General features: G+C 40.9%; 1 protein-coding gene across 14 annotated transcripts in view; it reads left to right on the top strand.

The window, feature by feature from the left end:
• Positions 1 to 27,214, top strand: part of GAB1 (GRB2 associated binding protein 1) — a 158,136-nt gene that overhangs the window by 86,067 nt on the left and 44,855 nt on the right. For 13 of the 14 annotated variants that reach the window (XR_012131554.1, XM_073236996.1, XM_073236998.1 and 10 more), the window contains one exon: positions 26,256 to 26,550. Coding sequence is in view for 13 of the 14 variants with exons in the window: in XM_073236996.1 (XP_073093097.1) it covers positions 26,256 to 26,550 (295 nt within the window). In the remaining variant the exon portion in view is untranslated. Of the gene's footprint in view, positions 1 to 24,569; positions 24,756 to 26,255; positions 26,551 to 27,214 lie in introns of all 14 variants that reach the window. The other variant, XM_073237001.1, reaches the window with a different exon arrangement.

The following is a 27,214-nucleotide window of genomic DNA, read 5'->3' as shown; positions in this document are numbered from 1 at the left end:
CTGTGATCCAAATCTCAGTGTATCAGTGTTTTACTTACTGTAAATTGTGAATGTTCAGTGAGAAACTTAGAAGAGAAAATGAGGATTTTTTTTGTATGTTTTGCCAGAAATTCAAAACACTAGTTTTACCCAAAAATTAATTATTTTGTATCAGATATCTGAATAAGAAGGGGGAAAGCTTAGAAATTTGTCAGTTTTATGAAGATATATTTTTTTAAAATTCTAGATTGTTACTGGTCCTATATGTTTTTAAACAATCTCTATTTAAGCATGTTCTTTTCAAACAAATAATAACAACAACATAGGTGACATGGTGTTTGTAGGGCAAAGTAAGTTTGTGGAACACAGAAGATCTGGAAGTAGGTTCACATAAAGCTCCTCATACCACTTACTAGTAGTAGCGCCACTCAATTTAAACATTTGTTGTGGGCTTTCTTTTTAGTGCTGCAGCCTCTTCAGCATTGGTACTGCCTCTTCCTCACATCAAAGAAATGGACTTTAAAGCCGCACTGTCTCGTTTGATAGCTGGTGGCCATGTGGTGGTCCACAAAGCCATTTCTGTCATCAAAGAGTTCTCTTAGACAGCGCTGCTCTGACACTGCAATTCGAAATTTTTGTGGCTTTAATTTAAGATGTGATAATAATTTCCTTCTATTTAAACAATAGTACTTAATGTTCTCACATCTTGTTCTTCTGTTAAACATGTACATTGACACTATACTAACTAGCACATGGCATTTTGCCCTTACTTTTCCTAATGATGTTATATTCTACCCTCAGAGACTGGAATATTATTATTACACACACACAATGTTGAGTAAGTGTGTGTGTGTGAGAGAGAGAATATAATTATGTGTACATAAATATACTAACATAAATAATGTTTTATAACTAAAATATGTAGACTTTCTCATAATACTGTAAGCACTGTCTGAAATTGCTGAAATTGTAGTTTCCTAATTTTAACATATTGGCATGGGTTCATATTGACTTGTTTCTTGATTGAGTTACTTTCACTCTTTGTTGACTGAGCCTTGAGAGGAGATTTGGTAAGACTTATTATGGCTAAAGTCTTACAGCAATGTGAAAGCCCAATGTTGGCTTGGCATATCATCTATTTACATGAAGACTAAGTTAGTGAAGGACAGAGACAGCAACATCTGGGTCAGGAGGAGACATTCAGTCATTTGTTCATGAGTTTAGGTAACAGTCATTACCAATACCTTTTAAGTCATAAAGTCCTTGCATGCTAACTACTTAAAGAGGAGTAAGACAGGGTCTTGGGGAGGAAAGCAGCTGTGCAGAGGACAGACATGCAAGAGAAGAGTACTCTGATAGACATCTGCACGATGTGCTGTGGACACCCCAGAGCAGTCAGCTCTACCTAGGACAGGTGGCAGCCAGAAACGGTAGAAAGGAAGGCATTGCCAGTGTTCTTCGCACCAGATTCCAGTTACCACAAATGGAAAAAATAAGTTCCTTGCCAAGATCTCTCAGTATTTTGGAAATTTTCTAAACCATGGGGACAGAAATATTTAAATATCATTCAAAAGCATCATTTTAAAGACTATATAATATACCTTTGTGGACATGTATCATAATTTATTCAGTTTCCTACTGTCACTAACATTCCTGGTTTGCTCAGGACTAAGGGATTTCCCAAGATGTGGAACTTCAGTTCTAAAATAAGGACAGTCCTGGAAAGATTGGGATGGTTTGTTACCCTACTGGTTTTTTAATATTGAGATTGTTTGAAATATTTACTCATATAAACAACATGTTGAATGTTTTGATGCCTACAAATTTAACTGCATTTTCCTCTGTTTCCTTAGGTGAGATTCTTAGAAATGAAATTAATGGCTCCATGACTCCAGCATGTGTAGAGCTCATGCTAATGCTTACAGACCCTTATTGCACTTTTGCTGTTTTCAGCTAGATTGGTAGGAGTCTGCCTGAACATCTGTGCTACCTCAGCCTCCACAGGTGCTTAGGGAGAAGAGAGCCAGGGACATACTCCACCCGTCACTAACTGCAGCCCCCATTCCAAATCTAAGTGGCTAGATTGTGTGTGACTCTACTTTTTGTCTAGGCCAGAGTAAGGCTAAAGGTTGATTCCAAAAGTCAGAGTGGATTCCCTGACCCTGCTTTCCAGTGACTATGCCCTGATGGGGCTCACCAAAAAGGGAGAGATCAGATGTAACCCAAAGCAGGTGATCTTTCTTCCCACTGCGGTCCAGCTGTCCAGTCACCACAGGCCTGCATTCCCAGCCGTCCAGCATGCTGCAAGCTCATGTTGGATGCTCTGCCAGCCAGGCTCTTGCCCCTTTTCAGCCTCCTCCTGGTCTGCATAAAGAAGCTTTGAAAATCCCCAGAGTTACAGTGTGTCCCCAATGCCCTGACAGTTGGGGAATATGATACAATACAAACTAGTATTTACAAATAAAAATATACTTGACCTGCCCCACAATGCTGTATTGAGAATTAAGGCCATAAGATCACGTACATTTTTGTGTAAGTTCTTTATAAACTTTATAAATTTACAAATTTATAAATTTTGTGTAAATTTCCCTTTTCAGAGCCCAAGTCTCCTACAAAACTGTTCTTTGTGGTAAGAAGTATTCAGCCATTCTCAACATGTGCCCCAGGGATTCCATGAACCCCTGAAACTGTGTACAGTGGTATTTATGTGCCTTTTTCTAAGACAAGGTTCCATGGCTTTTATCAGATTCTCAGAGCAGTCTAGGACCCGTAAAGATATAAGAACTTCTTTGCATGTGTTTAATACCAAGGAGTTTTTGTCGTTGCTTTGTTTGTTTTATGTAGGGCTTATGCCAAGGGCTTTGTCAGTTTAGCAGTGATTTCAACAAGTAAATTATATGCACTATTAATTAGGACTTTAAAATTCCCTGCATTTTTCCCAACTACTGTATTTATGAGTTAAATTGATTTTTATTTTGTTTTGCTATTATGAAATTGTTTCAGGTCCAGCTAATTTGTCTTTATCCAGATAATGTATGTAAACTCCTTTTTAAAAGGCTTATGAAACAATGTCAGCCTATATCTAGGCATTGTTCTGCATCATTTTTGGTGTATTCTTTTGTTTATATTACTAAGCTAAAGTTAGCACAGATAGCACTAGGCTAGAAAATGGTGACAATAGTTTGAAAACAGGAAATTTTAGGCTTGTGTGTGTTGGGAACAGATGATCATAATGATAGAGCCAGTGGAGTGGAAACTTCCACCAAGCCTGTTTTTTCCTTATTTTGCTCTAAGAGTAAAAGATGGTGCTTCCTGGAAAACAACTCAAGTATTTTAAAGCAAATTGTTTTCTTTTGTCCCTGCTTCGTGGTTAAGTTTTTTCTTTTATTTTATCTACCCCGGTATTATTATGGAAATTTAATGTTTTTGAATAGCTAAAGTTAATTCTTAAAGTGCTGGCTTTAGATATTTAAATATGAAAGTATATTACCATTCACTAACAGTTTTTAAATAAAACCAACATAGTTTGAGTATTATAGCCCCTGCACTTTGCAGGCAGTAGAGAAGGCGGGTATTTGTTTCTGTTTCACATGCTCCCAACTTTCCTTTTTTTTTAACCCCCTAAATTCCAGTCTCTAAAACAAAGTTGTTATACTTTATTTGTCTAAGCTGTTTCCTGACTGAGACTCCTTCCAGATGTATCCTGGAATTCTATATTTAAAAGAAATGCTAAATTCATTCACTAGTTGTAGAGTAAGAAGAGGAGTATACATTTCCATACAGACATAAACTCTTCCTGTTTTGTGTACATTGTTTTTCTAGATTTTAAAAAAATCGTACTTTCTTTTCTAGATCATTTTTAGATGTAAGCTTATAAAAAATGTAACAGTTTTTAAGTGATAAAGTAAAAAAATAGAATGGCCTTGAAAAAAAATCAGACAATACAAAAGTATATAAAATAAAAACATGTTAACTTCTCTGACCCTCCCACCCTATTCCTGGAATTACCACAGTTAACACTTACAATGTGTCTCCATCCAGACCTGTTCTCTAAACATAGTTTGTGTGTGCAAACACACAATCAATTCAGACAAATGGAGTCATATGTGCAATTCTGCAGTTTGCCTTTTTTTTTTTCATTAAACGTGTCTCATGGGCATCTGTCATACAGGTCTGTCTCACTTCTTAAATGTTTTTCATTGTTTTATTATTATATAGATGTCTCATAATTTATTTAAATTTAACCATCACCCTGATGGTGAAGTTTATGTTAAAACTTATCTTATTAAAAATTGTACTTTCAGCTTGTGTTATCTTCAACCCTAATGTTTTTCAGATTTCTGAGATGATACATAAATTTTAAGTTCTACAAAAGAATTCATAGAAGTGATCTTCTTTCCTTAAAGATCAGTTGTGAAATACCTTTTAGGAGAGCTCAGAATAAGGAAGTTCCACTGTACTTTTCCCCCCCAGTTTCCTCTATAGGGTTAGTAAAATTAGTGATTTTTTTATGATAGAACAGCAGTTGGCTCAGGAGCGTACCAAATGCTGTTGTACTTCAGCTTACCGGGCGAGGGTAAGCTTTGTTAGGGTAGGACTTGCACAAGTGCAGTTGTCTGAGTTCTTTCCAAAGTGGCATAAAGGGATGGGCTTGTCAGTGGGTGACTTGGGATCTCTATACTGAGAGCTCAGGAGCAGTAGTGGGTAGGTGCCTTACCTCTTGTTAAGTCGAGGAAAGCTACAATGGAGAGCTCTTAAGCTAGGTTTTGAAAAATGAGTGGAGCTCACTGGGTGAGAGAGAGAGTGTCTTTTAGACTAAAGAACAAAACAAAATGTGGGTGTTCGCTGCAGGCATCTGTGGAGGTGTGAGACAGCAGGACAAGGCATGTAAGTTTGGAGGAACATTATTATTTCTCTGTCATCCTGTTTAAAGGAGCTTGGACTTTAATAAAAACTTTGGACTTCTTTTTTCTCTCCCTGAGATCTTTTAAGTTCTCTGGGTCTCTGTGATCATCCTGATGAATAGAAAACTTTAAAAGCATCCCATCAAGGCTTTGAGGGCTTCACAATGTGTGAGGCGCTGTTGGATATCCAAAATATTTAAGGAATGGTCTCGTCTTTCAAGGAACTTGATGTCTAGTTGGGAAAATAATTCACAAGCATTTGGAAAAGTACATAGTAAAATAACAGATGGCTCCCAACTGACCCATCGCAATTCAGGGGACATTTCATGGTAGTAACTCATGGGTTTCCAAGAGTCCAGAGGGAAGGCATGGTGAGGAAGGATTGGACAGAATCTTGCAGGATGGATTTAGGATTCCGGTAGTAGAAAGGGATTCAAACATTCAACAGTGGGATAAATATGTGAACAAAAGCAAGGAGGGAGATACACTCCACATTGGCAAGAACAGATAGCACTAGAAGATAAAAAATTAAACATAAGCTTAAATTGGGCCTTTTTTTTGAAAGTCTGTTTTAAGGTACACTCTGATTCTGTTGATTGGCCTGGTGGTTTTGGTCTTGGTGTGGCACATGAGAACCATCTTTTGAATATTTAAAAATACTTACACATGTGCCAAGGCTGATACACCAGACATCAATTTGATCAGTCTAAGGTGAAGCCCCAGGCATCAATTTTATTTTTTTTAAGTAAGGTTCCCTACATATTTTTTATATGCAGTTAGGGTTGAGAATTCCTGGGCTACCCTGACTCTTTTGCCCACCCATATATTGGCTATTTCCTCAATAATTAGCTCTTCCAGCAATTACTGAGTACAGAGAAGGGATTAGGGAGTTTTGGTAAACATTATAATAAGCACGTGCTCCATCACTTACACCACAGAGAACTCAGAAAACAAGTGTGTAGTCGTTACAATGTTTTTCTCTAAATAAAACTGGCCATTACCCACATAGACATATTAGGCATGTTTTGTGAATTTGTTAATATTATTATTGCAGGGAACACTTTGGGGCTAATCCAGATTAAAAACTATTTTTTTCCCCACTAGATAATAGGACTCCATCCATACTTTCTTGCCTGTATGTACATATGCATACTCTGTAGGGTGTGTGATAAACTTATCTTAAAACCTTGCTTCAGTATGACATTGTGTCTTCAATTTAATGTATGAAATTTGCTTAAATACAGAAAGTATTTAAAAGAACATTTTCTTCAACATGGCATCATGAGAGGTGAGAGACAGAACTTCTCCCAAAACCACAAATAGTATGAAAATATAGTTAATTAATACAACTAACCCTAAAATAACAACAGGAAAGAAGGCTGAACCAGACTGCATACAGACTTCACAAACAGAGCAGACCTCACGAAACAGGGTAACATACAAAAGCCTTAATCCTGCGGGACCCAAGCACTTCCCCCACCCCAGGTCACCAGCGGGAGGATGAGAAATGGAGCAGGGAGGGGGTGGAAGTCTAAGAATACTGAACACCTAGCCCTGGAGATCTGCTTTGCGAGCAGAAATCTACACTGTGTGGTGCTCTGAAAGTTGGGGAGCTGGGACAGGCAGAGGGCCTGAGAGACTGAGATTCTGGCCATTCGGAGGACAGGGATCCACATTTGGCTGCTCTGTGACAGAGGAAAGGTAGGCCGTCTGAGAGGCTTCCTAGCAGCAAGAGGGCTGCTGAAGGAGCAGGGTTTGCACGGAGCTTGCTGCGCAGGAGAAGGGAGAGGTAGACAAGGTTGTCTGGGCACACTCAGCCCAGCAGGCTGGGAACTTTCAGGAGCTTCAGGCGCTCCATCCCCCTGGCAGGCTGCTCAGCTCCGTGACATCTCACTGTGGCACACAGCCTGCTGGGACTTCCTCCTGGCCTGACAGCACCGGCTCACAAACCGGCAGTCATTGCACTGGTGTCAGGCCAGCCACAGGGAGGCCTCGCCTACAACAGCTAGAGACGCGGATCACAGAGGCTTACACCTGTATGCTTGGCCCACTAGCTGGAGAAAGCCACTACAGCCAGGAGTCAGGAAACAGATCTTTCCTCATCCCAGGCAACAGCTTTGCTCCCCAACAACCCCCAACCTCACTCTAGGGGCTGAACAGCTCCAGAGACTGGAGCTTCTGGGCACTAGAGGGCACCACATAGAAATATGAAACGTCAAAAGAACATGGTTCAGACCAAAATCTCACAAATCCCAGAAAAACGGCCAAATAAAACTGAACTCACCAATCTTTCTGAAAGAGCGTTCAAAATAAAAATAATAAACATGCTTTTGGAGGTACAGAGAAATATTCAAGAACTCAAGAATGAATTTAAGATGGAGATTCAATCATTTAGAAATTCCATATCTGAAATGAAACATACAAAAGAGGGATTTAAAAGCAGATTAGATGTAGTAGAAGAGATGGTAAATGGAATAGACATTAGAGAAGAGGAATACAAGGAAGCTGAGGCACAGAGAGAAAAAAGGATCTAAGAATGAAAGAATATTGAGAAAACTGTGTGACCAATCCAAAAGGAATAATATTCACATTATACACGTACCAGAAGAAGAGAGAGAAAAAGGGATAGAAAGTGTCACTGAGGAGGTAATTGCTGAAAACTTCCTCAATCTGGGAAAGGAGATAGTCTCTCAAGTCATGGAGGTCCACAGATCTCCCAACAGGATCACCTACATATGTGAAACAAATACTTACAGAATTAAAGGGGGAAATAGAATGCAATGCATTCATTTTAGGAGACTTCAGCACACCACTTACTCCAAAGGATAGATCAACAAGACAGAAAATAAGTAAAGAGACAGAGGCACTGAATAACATATAGAACAGATGGACCTAACAGACATCTACAGAACACTCCATCCAAAAGCAACAGGATACACATTCTTCTCAAGTGCACATGGAACATTTTCAAGAATAGATCATATACTAGGCCACAAAAAGAACCTTAGTAAATTCAAAAAGATTGAAATTGTATCAACCAGCTTCTCAGATCACAAAGGTTAGAAACTAGAAATAAATTATACAAAGAAAACAAAAAAGCCCACAAACACATCAAGGCTTAATAACATGCTCCTAAATAATCAGTGGATCAATGACCAAATAAAAACAGAGATCAAGCAATATATGGAGAAAAATGACAATAATTCAACATAGCAAAATCTGTGGGACACAGCAAAAGCCATGCTAAGAGGAAAGTATACTGCAATACAGGCCTACCTCAAAAAAGAAGAACAATCCCTAATGAACAGTTTAAACTCACAAGTAACAAAACTAGAAAAGGAAGAACAACAGGAGCTGGTTCTTCAAGAAAATAAACAAAATAGATAAACCCCCAGCCAGACTTACCAAGAATAAAAGAGTCAACACACATAAACAGAATCAGGAATGAGAAAGGAAAAATCACTATGGACACCACAGAAATACAAAAACTTAAGAGAGAATACTATGAAAAATTCTGTGTTAACAAACTGGATAACCTAGAAGAAATGGACAGATTCTAGAAAAATACAACCTACCAAGGCTGACACAGGAAGAAACAGAAAATCTGAATAGACCAATTACCAGCAAAGAAATTGAACTGGTAAATAAAAAACTCCCTAAGAGCAAAACCCTGTACCAGATGGTTTCACTGCTGAATTTTATCAAACATTTAGTGAAGACCTAATACCCATCCTCCTCAAAATTTTCCAAAACGTAGAAGAGGAGGAAATACTCCCGACTCATTCTACAAAGCCAACATCCTCTAATACCAAAACCAGGGAAAGACACCAAAAAGAATATTACAGACCTGTCGCGTGCCCCGTCCTCGCCGGCAAGAACAGCATGCAACAACAGCAGGATTCTTCTGCAGAAAGCTTTATTCTTCAGCTCTTTGTGAAACAAATGAGTTGGGCAGGACCCAGAGGGGAAGGAGAGGCTTGCTTATATAGTTCTCATGCTCTGACCTGGTTGGTGCGGCTCCATATGCCTTATTAGCATAACCATTTGGTGGGTCTCATTGGTCCTTATGCCAAGGCGCAATTAGCATGTAGTTTAGTGGTGTGGGATGATTTGTCATTAGGAAGTTCGGGGCCTTCTGGCTGCCCTGCATTGGGCGCTATTTTCTGAGCGCGGCTGCCAACATCTCCCCCTTTTTTGTCTAACAGAAGCTCAAGGCGGAACTTGCCAGCAGAGGCGGAGACAGAGGCCTGACCTCCATCATACTTCCTGATGCCCCCTTTTTGGAGAGGGGTTCTGGGCATCTACCCCTATGCAGTCAGGCATGCCTCTCAGAGGGGTCCAAGACCTCTTGCAGTGCTTTGCCTCGCATCCTCTGGCTGGCGTTGGGACCGCTTGGTACAAAGGGTTTGGACCCTTTTTCTCAACCCTCTTGCACCATGAGCTTCTTAAAGAAAGCTGTGATTAAGCATTGAGGTACTCGGGCCTGGTGCAGTGCCACATGGGCTCAGGGTGCAAGAGCTACCTCAAGCTAAAGCCGAGCTTCCTTCTTAAGCATGTTGAGCCACACTTGGGGAGAGGCGCCAACGTCTATCGCCATTAGGGCTTGAGCAAGGATCACCTTGTCCTGCTTATGTTGGTTGCGGAGTCTGCATAACAACCAGAGTAAGAGCATGAGACCTCTAAGCAGGAACACGCCCATCCCAGCCATGCCCGCCCACTCCTTGACGTGGGAGAGAGCTCTGAGGAACCAGGAAGAGAGTCCTTCCGCTACGGAGATATCTAGACGGGTGGAGTTGATGTGGATAATTTCTCGCCGCAGCTCTTCTAGTGTCCCATCGAAGTCTTGGGACCAGTTTCCTGAAAGATACTGGGACAGGTCTCGTGACAGATTAGCTGCCAGTGTAAAATTTTTATATTGAATGCTAGTGATGCAGAGGGCACGATATTTCCGCTCGCATCCCAATTGGGCCATTTGCCAGAGCACCTCTATTTGTTCCTCCACGAGATCTATGCGTTGATTGAGGATCATTATTCCTCCTTTCAGTTTGCCATCAAGTGTGGACTGTTGGTCCAGGGCAGAAGCTACTGAGGCTGCAAGGTTATTGAGCTCTGTAGCCGATTTGATGGAGGTGTCTAAAGCTATACCAGCGGCGGTGGCTGCAACCGCGGTCGCGGAGATCAGGAGCACTATGGCGGCTGTAACACCGAAATCGCGCTTTTCTCGAAACAGAGTCATGGTGTTAGGGGCGTCTACGGGAACAGGGACCCAACGGGGGATGCGGACTACCAAAGCATTGGTAAAGTTACGCGCATCCCAACACTGAGACAGAAAGCAGGTTTCATTGGAGCAGGAGTCAAAGCTACTATTGGATAAGATAAACAGAAATGGGGGGTATACGCATACTGGAGAAGGTGGAAAAAGGGAATTAGGTGACTCTGGACCTGATTTTGCTGAACACGTGTAGTTCTCGTTGTTATGGGTCATGATCATGTTCCAGTGTGCGCGCATGTGGTTATTCTCGCACCAAAAGGTGATATTTTTTACACCGATTCCCCCACCCTGGAGGGCGGAAAAGGGGGAGAGGTCGGTACACGAGCCATTGACTCCACACAGCATCCATTTATGGAAGGGGTTCATGCTCAGCTGCTGACGAAACTCGCCTTCGAGCACCTTTACTGGCCACCAAGCCTCATTGGCTGGCCGTCCCTCCATATCTGTGGAGATGGTAAACTCCTGCCTCTCAGTTGCCCACGTTACTACAGTTGACTGACAGTCAGTCCAGGGCCACAGCTCTCCCTCATAGTCGCCCACACAATGGGAGGCATATTTGGGTTGACGAGGCCTGTCGGTGGAATTGTTCCTGGGAGAGTGTACAAATGTGCCATTGATCCAGAGAACCATCTGGTGGATAGTCATGTTCTTATAGGGCGGGCTCCCTTCCTTATTAGGCCCTTCAAATTTAGCTGACATAACGGGGAGGCTACTGGCCTCTAGAATTATGTCACTGAACCATCCGTATTTCCTCCGTTTCAGGGAGATACAGCCAGCTAGATTCTGAGTGGTGAAGCATAATGACCCATTAGTTACGAAGGATCGGTTTTCTCCCAGGGGAGCTACTAGGGTGTCTTTAACTAAGTAGGGCAAGTTCATACTAGCATTGGTAGTGAAAAAGCGCGGAAAAACGGCTGCATTGAAACGGACAGGCATAGGCTTAGGAAAGGCAGACAGGATTCCCCATCTCAATACTCCCTGAGTCGGGGTCTCCAGTGTCAGGAGCAGGGTCAGGAGGTATAGCGAAGTCATCTCCTTTGTTTAGGACTTTCCTCGTTAGGCGCTCTGGGATCCAGAAGGGATTTTCTTCACCCTGGGGGAAAACACACACAGCTCCCCTGGATCTGATTATGATTGGATCCGGGCCCTTCCATTGGTTAGATAACACGTCCTTCCATTTTACTAGTTCTTGTGGGTCTTTTGGCCACTGATTATGGCGATCCGCTGCTGTATGGCCTTGAGCATCCAGATTCAAAAAATTTATAGTGAAAAGTGCTAGGGCTATGGCAGTTTTTGGTGTGGGGGGTATATCTTCAATTCCCCCTTTTTGTTTAAGTAAATAGGATTTGAGCGTGCGGTTCACGCGTTCCACAATCCCTTGACCCTGTGGGTTGTAGGGAAGGCCAGTGATATGTTTTATCTCCATGTGATGACAAAATTGAGCAAATTTTGTAGAGGTATAGGCTGGGCCATTGTCTGTTTTCAGAATCTGTGGTAACCGCCATGTGCTCCAAGCCTTAAGGCAGTGCTGGATGACATGGGAAGCTTTCTCTCCTGACAATGGGGAGGCAAAGATGACTCCTGAACAAGTATCCACGGATACATGTACATATTTCAGTTTCCCAAAAGATGAAATATGCGTCACATCTATTTGCCAAACTTGTAAAGGCCTAATACCTCTGGGATTGATCCCAACATGAGGTGTGGGAAGGAAGCTGCAGCAATGTTGGCAGCTAAGGACAATGTTCCTAGCTTCGGCCCTGGTTATGCTAAACCGCTTGCGCAGTGTTTCGGCAGTGACATGAAATTGTGTATGGAATTTTGAAGCTGTGGTGATAGGGTCTAGCAGGGGAAAAGCTATATTTCTGGTTGCGAGGTCTGCCAGGTGGTTGCCTTGGGTCATAGGCCCGGGAAGGCCTGAATGTGCTCTGATATGAGTTATATACAAAGGAGATTGCCTATGAAGTAGTGCTGATTGTATCTGTTTGAACAAAGTGGCTACTGGGCTGGACGCTTTGATTAGCCCGGCCACTTCTAGAGATTTGACTGCATTAACTACATAACAGGAGTCAGACACAATATTTAAAGGTTCAGGAAAGATTTGTAGGACTTCTAAGACTATGCGACATTCCACTATTTGTGGAGTGTCAGGCGTGTAGCCTTTTGTCACAACTTTGCCATCATGGACATAGGCACCTGTGCCTGTCTTAGACCTGTCCGTGTAAACTGTTTTTCCATGAGGCAGCGGGGTTAGGCTAGTGACCCGAGGAAATACTAGGAGATGATTTTTGGTGAAGTTGATGAGGGGATGTTTAGGGAAATGATTATCAAAGGTTCCTGAGAAACTGTAAGCAAGTATGGCCCAATCATTGTTCATAGCACATAATACTTGTATCTGTTCTACGCTGTAAGGGGTTATAATTTTAGCTGGAGCCTCTCCGAAATGTGTCATGGAGGTTTTTACTCTTCTCAAAGCAAGTTTGGCCACGGCTGCTGGATAGTACTCTATTGTCTTAGCCTGAGAGGCTTGGGGATGGATCCAGATCAGTGGGCCGTGCTGCCATAAAACTGCTGTTGGCAGCTCCGGGGTGGGAAGCACACACAACTCAAAGGGTTCATTCGATTGCACTCTATTTAATTGTGCTGTCATCAAAGCCTGTTCTACTTTGCGAATGGCTTGTAATGCCTCAGGTGTGAGGGAGCGCGGTGACGTTAGTTGTGGGTCTCCTTCTAGGGTTTTAAATAGTGGAGTCAATTCAGTGGTGGGTATCTTTAAGTATGGGCGCAACCAATTAATATCCCCTAGGAGTTTTTGGAAGTCATTCAAATTTCGCAATTGATTATGTCTTATCTCAAGCTTTTGGGGGCAAATTACATCTGTGTAAATGGTTGCTCTTAGGAATTTGCTAACACTAGATTTTTGGACCTTCTCGCTTGCTATATTCAGTCTCCAATTTTCTAGGGATCTAGTGAGATCTATATATGCTTCTTCTATTTCCGCTGGTTGTGGGGAGCAAAGAAGGATGTCATCCATGTAATGGATGATCTTTAGCGTGGGATAGGTCTTACGAATTGGGTCTAGCGCTCGCTGAACGTACAGTTGACATATGGTGGGGCTATTTGCCATTCCTTGAGGGAGGACCTTCCACTGAAATCTGGCATCGGGTTGTTCATGGTTAATAGCTGGCAAAGTAAAAGCAAATCTTTCCCTGTCCTTGGAGCTTAGAGGTATAGAAAAGAAACAATCTTTAATATCTATTATGAGCACTTTCCATTCTTTGGGTAAGGCAGGAGTGGCAGTCCCCGTTGTACGGGTCCAAGCATTCTCATTTGAGCATTTACTGCTCTCAGATCATGAAGCAACCTCCATGATCCTGACTTTTTCCTGATTACAAATATGGGTGTGTTCCATGGGGACACAGAGGGTTCTAGGTGTCCCACTTGGAGCTGCTCTTGCACTAAGCAATGAGCTGCTTCTAATTTTTCAGAGGATAGGGGCCACTGAGGAACCCATACGGCCTCTTCTGTGAGCCAAGGTATGGGCATGGCATCTTCAATGGCCCCTATGAAAAACCCAGGCCATGACGGTCATTCTTTACTTTGGGCAGGATGGGCTCTATGTGTCCCTGTTGGTGTTTCCCCAGCCCCTTGCTAGGGATGTATCCCATGTCTATCATCATGCCTTGGGCGGGGGTGGAGTATTCATTAATGAGTTTGAGGCCTAAGTCTCTCATGACATCCCTCCCCCATAAATTGACCGGTAGAGGGAGTACATAAGGGGTGACTGTACCCTCTTGTCCTTCAGGGGCTCGCCATTTCAATGGTTTGGCACTAATTGAAGGGCTTGACTCATATCCTAAACCTTGTAATGAATGTGAGGATTGGGTCACAGGCCACTTGGAGGGCCACCAGGTTGCAGAGATAGTACTTTTATCTGCTCCAGTGTCTAGGATTCCCTCAAAGCTCTTTCCCTCTATTTGAAGAGTTAATTTTGGTCTGTCTGCTAAATCTAATACTATGAAGGCTGAATCCCAGTCAGAGGAGCCGAAGCCCCTTTCTCCCCTCTCCGTGTTGGTAGCAGGATAATTGGCGTGGAGACTAGGTAAAACTAAGAGCTGGGCTATGCGGTCTCCCGGGGATATAGGATAGATTCCTCTGGGAGCCGAACACATGATTTTTACCTGTCCTTCATAATCTTGATCTATAACTCCGGGATGAACTACCAGGCCTTTCAATGCAGCAGAAGAGCACCCTAGGAGTAACCCAATGGTATTTGGTGGTAGGGGGCCTTTAAAGTCTGAAGGGATAGGCTGAACTCCCATCTGTGGAGTCAACACTATTCTGGTGGTGGCACGGATGTCCAATCCCGCGGAACTTGAAGTGGCTCTCCTTGGGGGGCCTGGTTGTTCCCGAATGACACTTGCGTGCTGGTTGCCCCATATATTTGCGGGCCTTGGTGACGGGGGCCCCTCTGGGCGTTTTTTGGCAGTTCTAAGGGTTTCCCTTCTATATCTTTAATAGACCGGCACTCATTGGCCCAATGCCTGCCTTTCTTACACTTAGGGCACAACCCAGGGGTCTTTTGGGTTGTTTGTTCTGAAGCTGGGCTCTTACACTCTCTCTTTATATGTCCTAATTTCCCGCATTGAAAGCATTTGATACTTCTGTTAGTGATCCTCGCTTGTTTGTGGCTCTGTAATATGGCCGCGGCTAGGCCCGCATTGGTGAGTGGCCCTCCTATTTCTCTACAGGCTTTCAACCAGGCATGTATCCCTTTTTGTTTCCAGGGTGTTATCGCCTGTCTGCATTCCTTGGTACATTGTTCAAATACTAATTGCTCCACTAGGGGCATTGCTTGTTCCTGATCTCCAAATATTCTGCCTGCGGCCTCCATCATACGAGCGACAAAGTCAGAGAATGGCTCGCTCAGCCCCTGAATAATTTTTGTCAAATTGCCTGATACTTCTCCTTTGTTGGTGAGGGCTTTCCATGCCTTGGCGGCGCACGTGTTTATTTGTGCATATACCTGTAAGGGGAAGGCGGTCTGGTTGGCTACCCACTGTCCTTGGCCCGTCAGCATATCATATGACCACGCAGGCTGTCCTTCGGCCGCGTTTGCGCGTGCCTGGGTCATGCTGATATCATGCCACAATGCCTTCCATTCTATGTATTGCCCCATACTAGAAAGGCATGCCTTAGTTACATATTGCCAGTCTGCGGGTGTCATGGCTGTCTCTGTTAATCTCTCAACTTGTGCTATGGTATAGTTAGCACTGACTCCATAAGCCCGAACGGATTCTGCTAACTCCTTAACTTGTTTATGGCTCAGGGGCTGGTGAGAGCGTACGCCATTATCCTCAAATACAGGAAACATTTGTCTAATTGCCTGAAGAGTATCTGGGTGGCAAAAGGAGAGTGCGCCACTCACGTAAGGTGGCGGGGCAACGGGCGTCGGGGGACACCCTGCTTTCATTTTTTCCTTGGTCCGCTTTTCAACTTTGCTGGTTCCCTTACTTCTGCACTCTGCGGTTTTATTCTCTTCCCCTTCCTCTGCGGACGTTAATTCCTCCTTAGATTCCCTATTGGAGAGTTGGAGGTCCCTCAACTCTTTCCAGGGGTATTTACTATTTTCTCCGAGGCGATCGTCACTCGCTTCTCGGGGCTCTTTCACTTTTGCCCTAGGCGGGCTTTCTCCCTCACTCTGAGGTTTCTTTACCTTCGTTTTTGTGGCCTTTTTTCGGCCGCGCGCGCTCTCTGTTTCCCGTTCCGTTTCTGACATGCTCTCTTGGATATCTGTCAATGCTCTCTGACCTTCTTTTATTACCTTTTCACATCTCTCATCTTGCAGACAAGCTCTAATCAGTTTCCAGAGGGGCCTGGTGCCTCCCCTCAGGCTACCCTCCTCCTCCTCTCTATCAAGATCTTTCCCCAGTTTGTCCCAGCTCGGGATTGAGAGGGACCCTGAACAAATGAACCAGGGGGCCACACGGTCTATCTCCTTCACAAAAGATCCTAAGACTTTGCTGGAGACCTTCAAGTTTCGCTCTTTGAGAGCTGTCTGCAGCGCTGTGACTAATGACGGTGCATTCCCCATGGTGCCTCCTTATTTACAGAGAACCATCAACCATCATCCTAAAAAGCAGGGGCCTCTCGGAACTTACCCCTCCGGGCTTTCTTCTAACCTGCAGTTCTGAATCCTCTCCAGATGTCTGAAGGGTCCTCCCTGTGCCGGTGATGTTCTGGTTCCCGGGTTTCGGCACCACTTGTCGCGTGCCCCGTCCTCGCCGGCAAGAACAGCACGCAACAACAGCAGGATTCTTCTGCAGAAAGCTTTATTCTTCAGCTCTTTGTGAAACAAATGAGTTGGGCAGGACCCAGAGGGGAAGGAGAGGCTTGCTTATATAGTTCTCATGCTCTGACCTGGTTGGTGCGGCTCCATATGCCTTATTAGCATAACCATTTGGTGGGTCTCATTGGTCCTTATGCCAAGGCGCAATTAGCATGTAGTTTAGTGGTGTGGGATGATTTGTCATTAGGAAGTTCGGGGCCTTCCGGCTGCCCTGCATTGGGCGCTATTTTCTGAGCGCGGCTGCCAACACAGACCAATATTCCTGATGAACATAGATGCAAAAATACACAATAAAATATTAGCAAACCAAATTTAAAAATACATCAAAAAGATCATCCATCATTATCAAGTGGGATTCATCCCAGGGATGCAAGGATGGTACCCCTTCGAAAATGCATCAACATCATCCACTACATCAACAAAAAGAAGGACATAAACCACATCATCTGCTCCATAGATGCTGATAAAGCATTTGACAAAATTCAACATCCACTCATGATAAAAACTCCCAACAAAATGGGGACAGAGGGCAAGTACCTCAACATAATAAAGGCCATATATGAAAAACCCACAGCCAACATCAAACATAACAGTGAGAAGCTTAAAATTTTTTCTTTAAGATCGGGAACAAGACAAGGATGCCCACTCTCCTCACTTTTATTCAGCATAGTTCTGGACGTCCTAGGCATGGCAATCAGACAATACAAAGAAATAAAAGGCATCCAGATTGGTAAGGAAGAAACTGTCCCTGTTTGCAGATGACATGATATTGTACATAAAAAACCCTAAAGAATCCACTCCAAAAACTACTAGATCTAATATCTGAATTTGGCAAAGTTGCAGGATACAAAATTAATACACAGAAATCAGTTGCATTCCTATACACTAACGATAAACTAGCAGAAAGAGAAATCAGGAAAACAATTCCATTCACAATTGCATCAAAAAGAATAAAATACCTAGGAATAAAGTTAACCAAGGAAGTGAAAGACCTATACCCTGAAAACTACAAGACACCCATGAGAGAAATTAAAGAAGAAACCAATAAATGGAAAAACATCCCATGCTCATGCATAGGAAGAATCAATATTGTCAAAATAGCCATTGTGCCTAAAGCAATCTACAGATTCAATGCAATCCCTATCAAAATACCAACAGCATTCTTCAATGAGCTAGAGCAAATAGTTCTAAAATTCATATGGAACGACAAAAGACCCTGAATAGCCAAAGCAATTCTGAGAAGGAAGAATAAAATGAGGGGAATTATGCTCCCTGACTTCAAGCTCTTCTACAAAACCACAGTAATCAAGACAATTCGGTACTGGCACAAGAACAGACCCAGAGACCAATGGAACAGATGAGAGAGCCCAGATATAAACCCAAGCATATATGGTCAAATCATATACGATAAAGGAGCCATGGACATACAATGGGGAAATGACAGCCTTTTCAACAGCTGGTGTTGGCAAAACTGGACAACTACATGTAAGAGAATGAAACTGAATTATTGTCTTATCCCATACACAAAAGTAAACTCAAAATGGTTCAAAATCCTGAATGTAAGTCATGAAACCATAAAACTCTTAGAAAAAAACAAAGGCAAAAATCTGTTGGACATAAACATGAGCAACTTCTTCATGAACGTATCTCCCCAGGCAAGGGAAACGAAAGCAAAAATGAACAAGTTGGACTATATCAAATTTAAAAGCAAATTAAAAAGTAAAAATTACAGCAAAGGACACCATCAGTAGAACAAAAAGACATCCTACAGTATTGGGAATATATTCATAAATGACATATCTGATAAGGGGTTGACATCCAAATTATATAAAGAGCTCATGCACTTCAACAAACAAAAACAAATAAGCCAATTAAAAAATGTGCAGAGGAGCTGAACAGACACTCCTCCAAAGAAGAAATTCATATGGCCAACAGGCACATGAAAAGATGCTCCACATCGCTAATCATCAGAGAAATGCAAATTAAAACCACAAGATATCACCTCACACCAGTTAGGATGGTCAATATCGAAAAAACAAACAACAACAAATGTTGGTGAGGATGTGGAGAAAGGGGAACCCTTCTACACTGCTGGTGGGAATGTAAACTAGTTCAACCATTGTGGAAAACAGTATGGAGGTTCCTCTAAAAACTAAAAATAGAAATACCATTTGACCCATGAATTCCACTCCTAGGAATTTACCCTAAGAATGCAGCAGCAGTTTGAGAAAGACATATATACCCCTATGTTTATCGCAGCACTATTTACAATAGCCAAGAAATGGAAACAACCTTCATGTCCATCAGTAGATGAATGGATAAGGAAGATGTGTTACATATAGACAATGGGATCTTTTTCAGCCATAAGAAGAGAACAAATCCTACCATTTGCAACAACATGGATGGAGCTAGAGGGTATTATGCTCAGTAAAATAAGCCAGGCGGAGAAAGACAAGTATCAAATTATTTCACTCATCTGTGGTGTATAAGAACAAAGAAAAAAATTGAAGGAACAAAACAGCAGCAGACTCCCAGAACCCAAGAATGGACTGACAGTTACCATAGGGAAAGAGACTGGGGAGGATGGGTGGGAAGGCAGGGATAAGAGGAAAAAGGGTCATTATGATTAGCACATATAATGTAGCAGGGTGGACATGGGGAAGGCAGTGTAACCCAGAGAAGACAAGTAATGATTCTGTGGCATCTTACTTAGCTGATGAACAGTGACTCTAATGGCATATGTGGTGGGGACTTGATAATAGGGGGAGTTTAGTAACCATAATGTTGTTCATGTAATTGTACAGTAATGATAGCAAAATAAAAATAAAGGTTAAAAAAAACAGTTTCTTTAAAATAGAGTTTTAAAAAACCTCTCATAACTTTGTGAAGTTTGGAAAACAAATTAGTTTATGGTTCATACACTTATGCCTGTTGGTCCTTGTCATCCAAGTGCTCATGGGCCAAGCAGATGGTGGTCCTGTCGGTGCCCCCGTGATGATGGAAGATAGTGGGGGGACTTCCGTATTTTATCCTTCCTTTCTTTGATTGGCATGTATGACTAACTTTGGCCGAGTACTTCCTTGGCACCAGGCAATAGGAAAAGAAAGGAAAGGTGAAAAGATGTGACTGCAGACCTCAGGAAACTCACTTGAGGTGTGAGCTGCATCCAGGGGATGGATTATGTGCCGAGGGACAGGATATGTCAGGGTCATGGACAGGACAGAAGCAGAGAGTTAAGGTAACTGCAAGTATGTCCGGTGTGGGTGGTTGGCAGAGAGGAAGAAATAAGGCTAGATAGGAGAGGCTTGGAAGGCCCCATGTGCCCTGCCTGAGGGATTGCGCTTCATCCTGTAGGCTGTAGGCAGTCACTGGACATAGGGAATGGGTAAATGGCAATGCAAATACTCTAGGCATTGTGGGTATTTAGTTTGGCAGTCTGATCTAAATATAATTCCATGGAGTTCCATGAATTATACAGGCTGTTCTCTTTTGATATTAATGTAGAAGCCAAAGTTAATCTTGAAACCCTGAGACGAAACACTAGTATTAGAGTATGATGCTTTTAAGCCACTTCAAAATTCAGACCTGATGAGGAAGACTACTATTAAACCATTTACTGAACTTAAAACTGAAGTGATTAGTGCACGTAGAAAATGACAACAAAATACATTTTTGCATAGGTCCTCTCAGGCAAACCTGCTCATAGTGGAAGTCCAGTAGTTAAAGTGATTTCACAGAATTTTGTTTAAAATTGGTTTGAGTGTTTTGTTTTGAAGGCTTCTAGAAAACTTCCATTTTGTCTTTTAATGCAATGAACTAACTGCAGGATTGTTGAGGCAATGTACAGCTTTCTCTGGGGCTACCAAGGCAGCAAGGATAAAAATAGGGCAAACTTTAAGAATCCCAGATATTTTCAGATAACAAAGACTGATTTATGTGGGTCCATTCTGTGCTCTCATAAAACATAGAGAAGCTTTTGTGCTGTGATTAGCAAGGGTGCTGATGATGTCAGTTCTCTTGTCGAGAATCAAGCTTTTCTGTGGCTAAATTGTGCTTTGTACCATAATCCAGAGAACCTTTGTATCTGCCTTATTAAAGTGTGCAGTTTATGTAATGGCTTTTGTTTTCCATTTTAATGTGTGCCAGATTCAATGAGAGTGACTCATTTTGTGATTGATACAAACATTCACATTTGGACCGTGTTAAAAATAAAAAAAGAAGTAGTAGGTGCTGCTTGGCTAAATTCTGTGTTTCGGTGCTATAACTTCCTACTGTAAGAGCTCATCGCTTATGTAGTATACTCAGCCTCTGAAATCACTAACACTGTCTATCTAGTGCACCTCAATTCATTGCTCATTCATTTCTTAGCTATTTATTTTAGTTTCCAAGGGCTTTTAAAATTTTAATAATATCATTTCAATAGGGAAGCAAAAGAAATGGATGGGGAAGCCACAATTAACCAGACCAAGTAGTGGCACATAAGTTATAGCAAAGGACATGTTCTTTTCTTTTCCCTTTTTGTCATTTTCCCAAGGTGTTTTGTGCATTTGTTTTGGTACATCTGTCTTAAATTATGTGTTTTTTATTATGTATATATTCAGTATTGGAGCTCTTTTTCTCAGGTAGAAGAGGTTTTGAAAGGGTGCCTTCACTTTGACTGTGAAGTTCACTGTGACCTGTGTAACTAATCTCACAAATTTTACAACTTTAGTCTTAGGGGAAGCCTATTTATTGTACAAGTAGGTACCAGGCACTGTGCTATGCACTGAGTATATAATAGCAAATAAAACAGACATGGTCACTATCTTCTTGGACTTTACAGTCTGCTTAGGGAGTTAGATTCTAGATAAATATATACAAAGAAAAATTGATCTGCAAAATTACAAGAAGCACTTCATAGGTTCTTAAAACTATGCCCTGCTTTACATTGAGGTGGTTGGGTTGAGGGTGGTCAGGGAAGGAAGGAAAGGCCTGAAAGTCAGAGTAGTCCTGTCAAATAAAAAGAACACACTGGATTTAGGAAGCAGCATGTGCAAAGTCTCTGAGACTGGAAACAGTTTTGTATCCTATAAACCACTAACTGGAAGAGAGAAGTGACAATTGATAAAACTTAAGAGAGAAAAAACAAAACTGTATTTTAGATGAACTGCACAAGCGCAGCAGAATGGTACTGCTTAGTGTAAGGACAAATGACCTTCCATACAATTGAACAGCCTTTGAGAGCTTCACTCAGGGGCTGTATAGAAATTGATTCCTGTACTACTTAGTCTGAGTCACTGGGGAAGAGATAAATTATGTTCAATGAATTATGTAGCAAGGCATTTTAGAAAGAGTCCCATGCAAGATAATAAAGTTTTAAAAAGTCATTTGTGTATTTAAAGACTGAACCTTCTCTATCTGGAGAAATCACTTACTAAAAGATCTAATTCCTTGTTGGCCCTGGATAAATGACATAGTGCTATATTTTCTTTTTTCTTTACTTCTTTGTTACTTTTTCAAGCCTCCTGCTTAATAGGGAAGTATCCAGAAAGGCATAATTTCATGAAGAGGTGATGCTTTATTTTGAAGTAAATGAATGTCTTACGTATTAACTGAATGGAGGTTTAAAAGCCAAAAACCATTGCTAAATTCATCTGAATTTAACACTTTATGACCTTTGAATGTCATCTGAAACATTCATAGAAACTCCACACTGCCTTTTCCTTTTGGACACCAATCATTTATTTTCTTCCTTTGAGCTGCAGTCAGACTTAGTTTATTTAAAATCTTGATGAAATTAAAGAACTACATAATAAGTTTAGGACTTTGTGATTTTTCTACTAATCTTATTGAAGGATTGCATAAGTTTTCCCATGTAGGAATGCCTGTTTCTTTAGCAGTAGTTCAGATATTTTGTCAGGGTTGGTATATTCTCAAATATTTTCATGTATAGTAACTAGTTTCTTCATATTCTCCTTGAGAAAAGAAATCATGAATTCTTTTTTTTTGTTTGTTATCATTAATATACAATTACATGAGCAACATTATGGTTACTAGACTCCCCCCATTATCAAGTCCCCACCACATAACCCATTATAGTCACTGTCCATCAGTGTAGTAAGATGTTACAGAGTCACTACTTGTCTTCTCTGTATATACCTTCCCCGTGTCCCCCCCACTACATTATGTGTGCTAATCATAATAGAAATCATGAATTCTTACATGGTTTACAATACAATCAATAACTTATTGACTGATTAATTCATTAATTTACTTCTTATTATATCTAAATTTTCTTAAATGGGTACAATTTAAAGAATCTAATAGAATGTTAAACTAAAGTTATCACCCAAGTTAACTCAGTTGTCAGTACAGTTATCCAAGTTATTGAAAAACAAATGAGCTGGTTTATGGACCACTAAGACCCTTTAGTTTTCATTTTCTCTCTCTCTGCCCCCAACCATTGTTAGTGCTTCGTAGCACCACCCATCAGTGAACCTACTAGTCATGATTAATGTCAAATTTATTATAAAATTTGGTCATGATGGAGGCTAAGGTTAAACATCTATTGGAAGAGGTATATTGTGGATTTTAGTTTATCTTTCTGCTCACAAGTGTTTTTCAGGATAAAATGAAGCTGTTTTTAGTTGACACTACAATGCCTTTTCTGTTAAATATGTCAAATTTTGTAAAACAAAAAATACTGACATACTATCATATTATACTAGTATTGTTTTTGGTGATTATAGATTTAGTAGAATTGAGATCTATATGCTAATGAAGAAACAAATGATATTTTGGGGAAATTGGCCTGTGTAATGGTACCAACATCATGAGTTTTCTTGGTCTGATTAGACTGTATGTAGAACATCAAACTGATACACTATTATGAATAAAATTTCTGAAAATTCCATAATTTTAAGTCATTACCCCAAGTAACCACTAGAGGGGACATACTTTTGTCTAGTTATACTTTTCCCAGAACTAAAGGATTGAGATGTTGTGACTGTTGGTCCATCATGATCCCCAAATGAACAGAAATGCATAGTGGCTGTTAAGAATATCTTATTCCACTGGGCTCATGAACCATCATGCTTCTCAGCCCTTCTGTTATGGGTTGAGTTTGTTCTCCTCGGTCCTTGCTCCTGCCACAGCAAAGAACTGAAAGACAGAGACACAATAGCGAAGCAGAGAGAAAGTTTTACTTGAGTACACTCCAAGGGAGGAGCAGGCCAGAGTAATGGTAGACGAAGACCTCATCCATTAGGCAGGAGGCCTATGTATTGCCCACTGGTGAGGAGGCCCCTCTTTGACTGACAAGGTGGGGTTATTTGATTGATGGGCCCATCTATATACCCTCCCTCTCAGTGCGTGTGTCCTTTCCCATGATGAAGCGTGTTTGGGGCAGTCCTTTTGTTCCACAGTGCGATCAGGTTTGGGCCAGTTCGGTCTGGTCCTGATAGGCAAGTAAGTTATATCCCTGTAAAGCCTTTGTTGGCTTCACAGGGGACCCCCTACCTCGACAGAATTTGGGCAGTTTTTCCTTGAACCTTATCGCCTTGCCCGGCTGATCATGTCTTATCTTTCTATGTAACACCTCCACTCCTGGAATGTCCAATTCTTTTCACATGCAGTCCAGAGGAGAGACTGAATCCTAGTAGGTGACTGAGGCTTGCTAAAATAGGTCTCCTTTCAATCTAGCTAACAGCAGCTGAGTAAGACTTTCAAAGATAGGTAAGACTGGATTTTGTTTCTGGGAGAAATGTTGCATTTAAAGACTACTAAAGCTGACTGTTAGAGTCATTTGCTTCAGCTTTTATTATTTGATCAGTATAGATTTTAGGGAGAGTAATAGTAAAAGAATTTTAGGCTTTTTTAGGCATAGTATCAAACTCAAAATTCACCAACCTGTGTGGAGGGAATACATGATGAATGCAGACCCAGATTGCCAATATATTTTTGTTGGGAACAGGAGAAAGACCAAAAAAGTTGTATTCCAAACTGAAGAATACAAATCTAACCTGTGTAGTCTTTGAACAATTTGGCCAGAAGAAAGACGCAGTCCATTTTTTTGCTTACTTTCCAGGTAAGAAACCCCGAAGCCTCTAACCTCTACGCTTCCTGCTCCTTGCCCTAACACCAAAAAAAATAAAAAGAGCGAGGGAGAGAAACCTATAGCTTAAAGTATGGAGTCTTCTGGAGAAGCACTTTTATGTGTATTCTTTTTATCATGATATTAAGGCATGAAAAAACATGGCTTTAAAAAATTATGGTAAGATATCTATAACAAAACTTACTGATTTGGTCATTTTTGAGTGTGCAGTTCAGTGGCATTACTCACATTGTTGTATAGCTATGACTACCATCCATGTATATATAACTTTCTCATCTTCCCAAACTGAAACTCTACCCATTAAACACTAGCTCCCTATTCCCTCTCCCTGCCGCCTCTGACAACCATTTTGCTTTTTGTCTCTTACAATTTGATTACTGTAGCTACCTCATATAAGTGGAATCATAATTTTTGTCCTTTTGTAACTAGCTTATTTCACTTAGTGTAATGTCTCTAGATTCATCTATATTGTAGTATGTGTCAGAATTTTCTTCCCCATTAAGGCTAAATAGTATTCCATTGTATGTGTACACCACGTTTTGTTTCTGTCTTTGTTAAAATGGACACTTGGGTTGTTTCTGCCTTTTAATTGTTGTGAATAATCTGCTATGAACAGAAGTGTACAAATACCTGTTTGAGACCTTGCTTTCTATTCTTTTGAATATATGCACACAACTAGAATTTTTCAAGAAACTGCCATGCCATTTTCCACAGCAGTTACTTCATGTTACATTCCCACCAGCAATGCCCAACAGTACCAATTTCTCCACCTCCTACCCAACACTTGTTACTTTCTGCTTTATTCTTAATAGCCATTCTAATGTGAATGAAGTGATATCTTTGGTGGCTGTGATTTGCATTTCCATAATAGTTAGGTTAAGCGTATTTTCATGTGCTTATTAGCCATTTATGCATCTTTGAAGTCTTTACCCATTTTTAAATTAGGTTGTTTATATTGAGTTGCAGGTATTTCTTATATATTCTGGACATTAATCTTTCATTAAATAAATTTGAAAATATCTTCTCCCATTCTATAAGTTGCATTTTCCTTTCTGTTGTGTCCTTCAATGTGTAAATTTTGAGTTTTGATGTAGTTCAACTCACCTGTTTTTTCTTTTTCCCTTTTCTTTGTGTCATATCCAAGAAATCATTGCCAAGTCTGTCATGAAGCTTTTCTCTATATATTCTTCTAGGAGTTTCATAGTTCTAGCTCTTATATTTAGGTCATTGATACATTTTGAATTAATTTTTTTATTATGTAAGGTAAGAGTCTAACTTCATTCTTTTGCGTGTGGATATCCAGTTTTCCCAGTGTCATTTGTTGAAACCACTGCTTTTTTGTATTTAGTGAAAACTAATCTTCCTCCATTTGTTGACTTGATGTTACAGATCAGGGTAATGTATATTAATATCAGCCAATATCTTCAATTAGAAGATCGAATAGAAAATAACAAACATGTATCTATATGTGTATATATACATTATTAATTGAGACATCAAAAAACTTTGCTGGAGTGGATATTATTCTATGGAAACAGAAAACATTGTATGTGACTTTCTCCAAGCCATATATTTGTAAAAATGGTTTGATAAATGTGCAGCTTCTTAAAAAAGTTCTCTGAAATGAATACTTGATGTATATTTTTGTTTTGTTCCCAGGCATGGAAGAGGAGATGGTTTGTGTTACGCAGTGGCCGTTTAACTGGAGATCCAGATGTCTTGGAATATTATAAAAATGATCACGCCAAGAAGCCTATCCGTATTATTGATTTAAATTTATGTCAGCAAGTTGATGCTGGATTAACATTTAACAAAAAAGAGTTTGAAAACAGCTACATTTTTGATATCAACACTATTGACCGAATTTTCTACTTGGTAGCAGAAAGTGAGGAGGAGATGAATAAGTGGGTTCGTTGCATTTGTGACATCTGTGGGTTTAATCCTACAGAAGAAGGTAAGTTCAAGATTCTTTTATTCAACCTAAGCTCTCCTTTATTACTACATTTTTAGAACTGTTCTTAAATTCTTTATTTCAGTTATACAATATAGTATTTTGGGTTTTTTGTTTTTTATAATATCAACATTTAGAAAAAGCACTAAACCCTTCAATCAGTTTGGGAGAAACTTTTGATAGGTTTTAGAGAGCTTAACCGTCACTGGAAAGTGTCTAAATAACTGTCCCAAAGAAGACACTGACAAAAAGAAATACTAATTTAAGAGTATGTCTTGAGTTTCTATGTAAATACTAAGTCGAACCTTTTTAAGACTGCTGATATTTGATCATTTTTGGCCTACTATAAAAAAGCTTCTCAGAGAAGATAAATTGTAAATAGTGGGCTTTTGAAGGAAGTAGTATTTCTACATAAGTGACAGGAGGGATGCAGAACCTCTTGGCTTAGGGGCTAGGGAGAGAAAAGACCCAGAAGGCATAGAATTCTGCTTGACCAGAGCAGAGGCCTATGAGTGATAGAGGCCAGGGGATAGTTGCTGGAGGACCTGAGGTTGTAGTACCTCTCCTGGGAAGAGCTGAGTGATTAGAGGTCTCAAGAAGAATTTTACAAGTGGAATTCCTCCTGAGGTGCTTTTCTACAGCTGTCCAGACCATACATTCCCTGTAT

The sequence above is a fragment of the Manis javanica genome, chromosome 5 (assembly GCF_040802235.1).
Source record: "Manis javanica isolate MJ-LG chromosome 5, MJ_LKY, whole genome shotgun sequence".
In the NCBI taxonomy this organism is placed as follows: Eukaryota; Metazoa; Chordata; class Mammalia; order Pholidota; family Manidae; genus Manis; species Manis javanica.
Note: the sequence above shows the minus strand (reverse complement) of the source record. Positions and strands in the feature narration are given on the sequence as shown.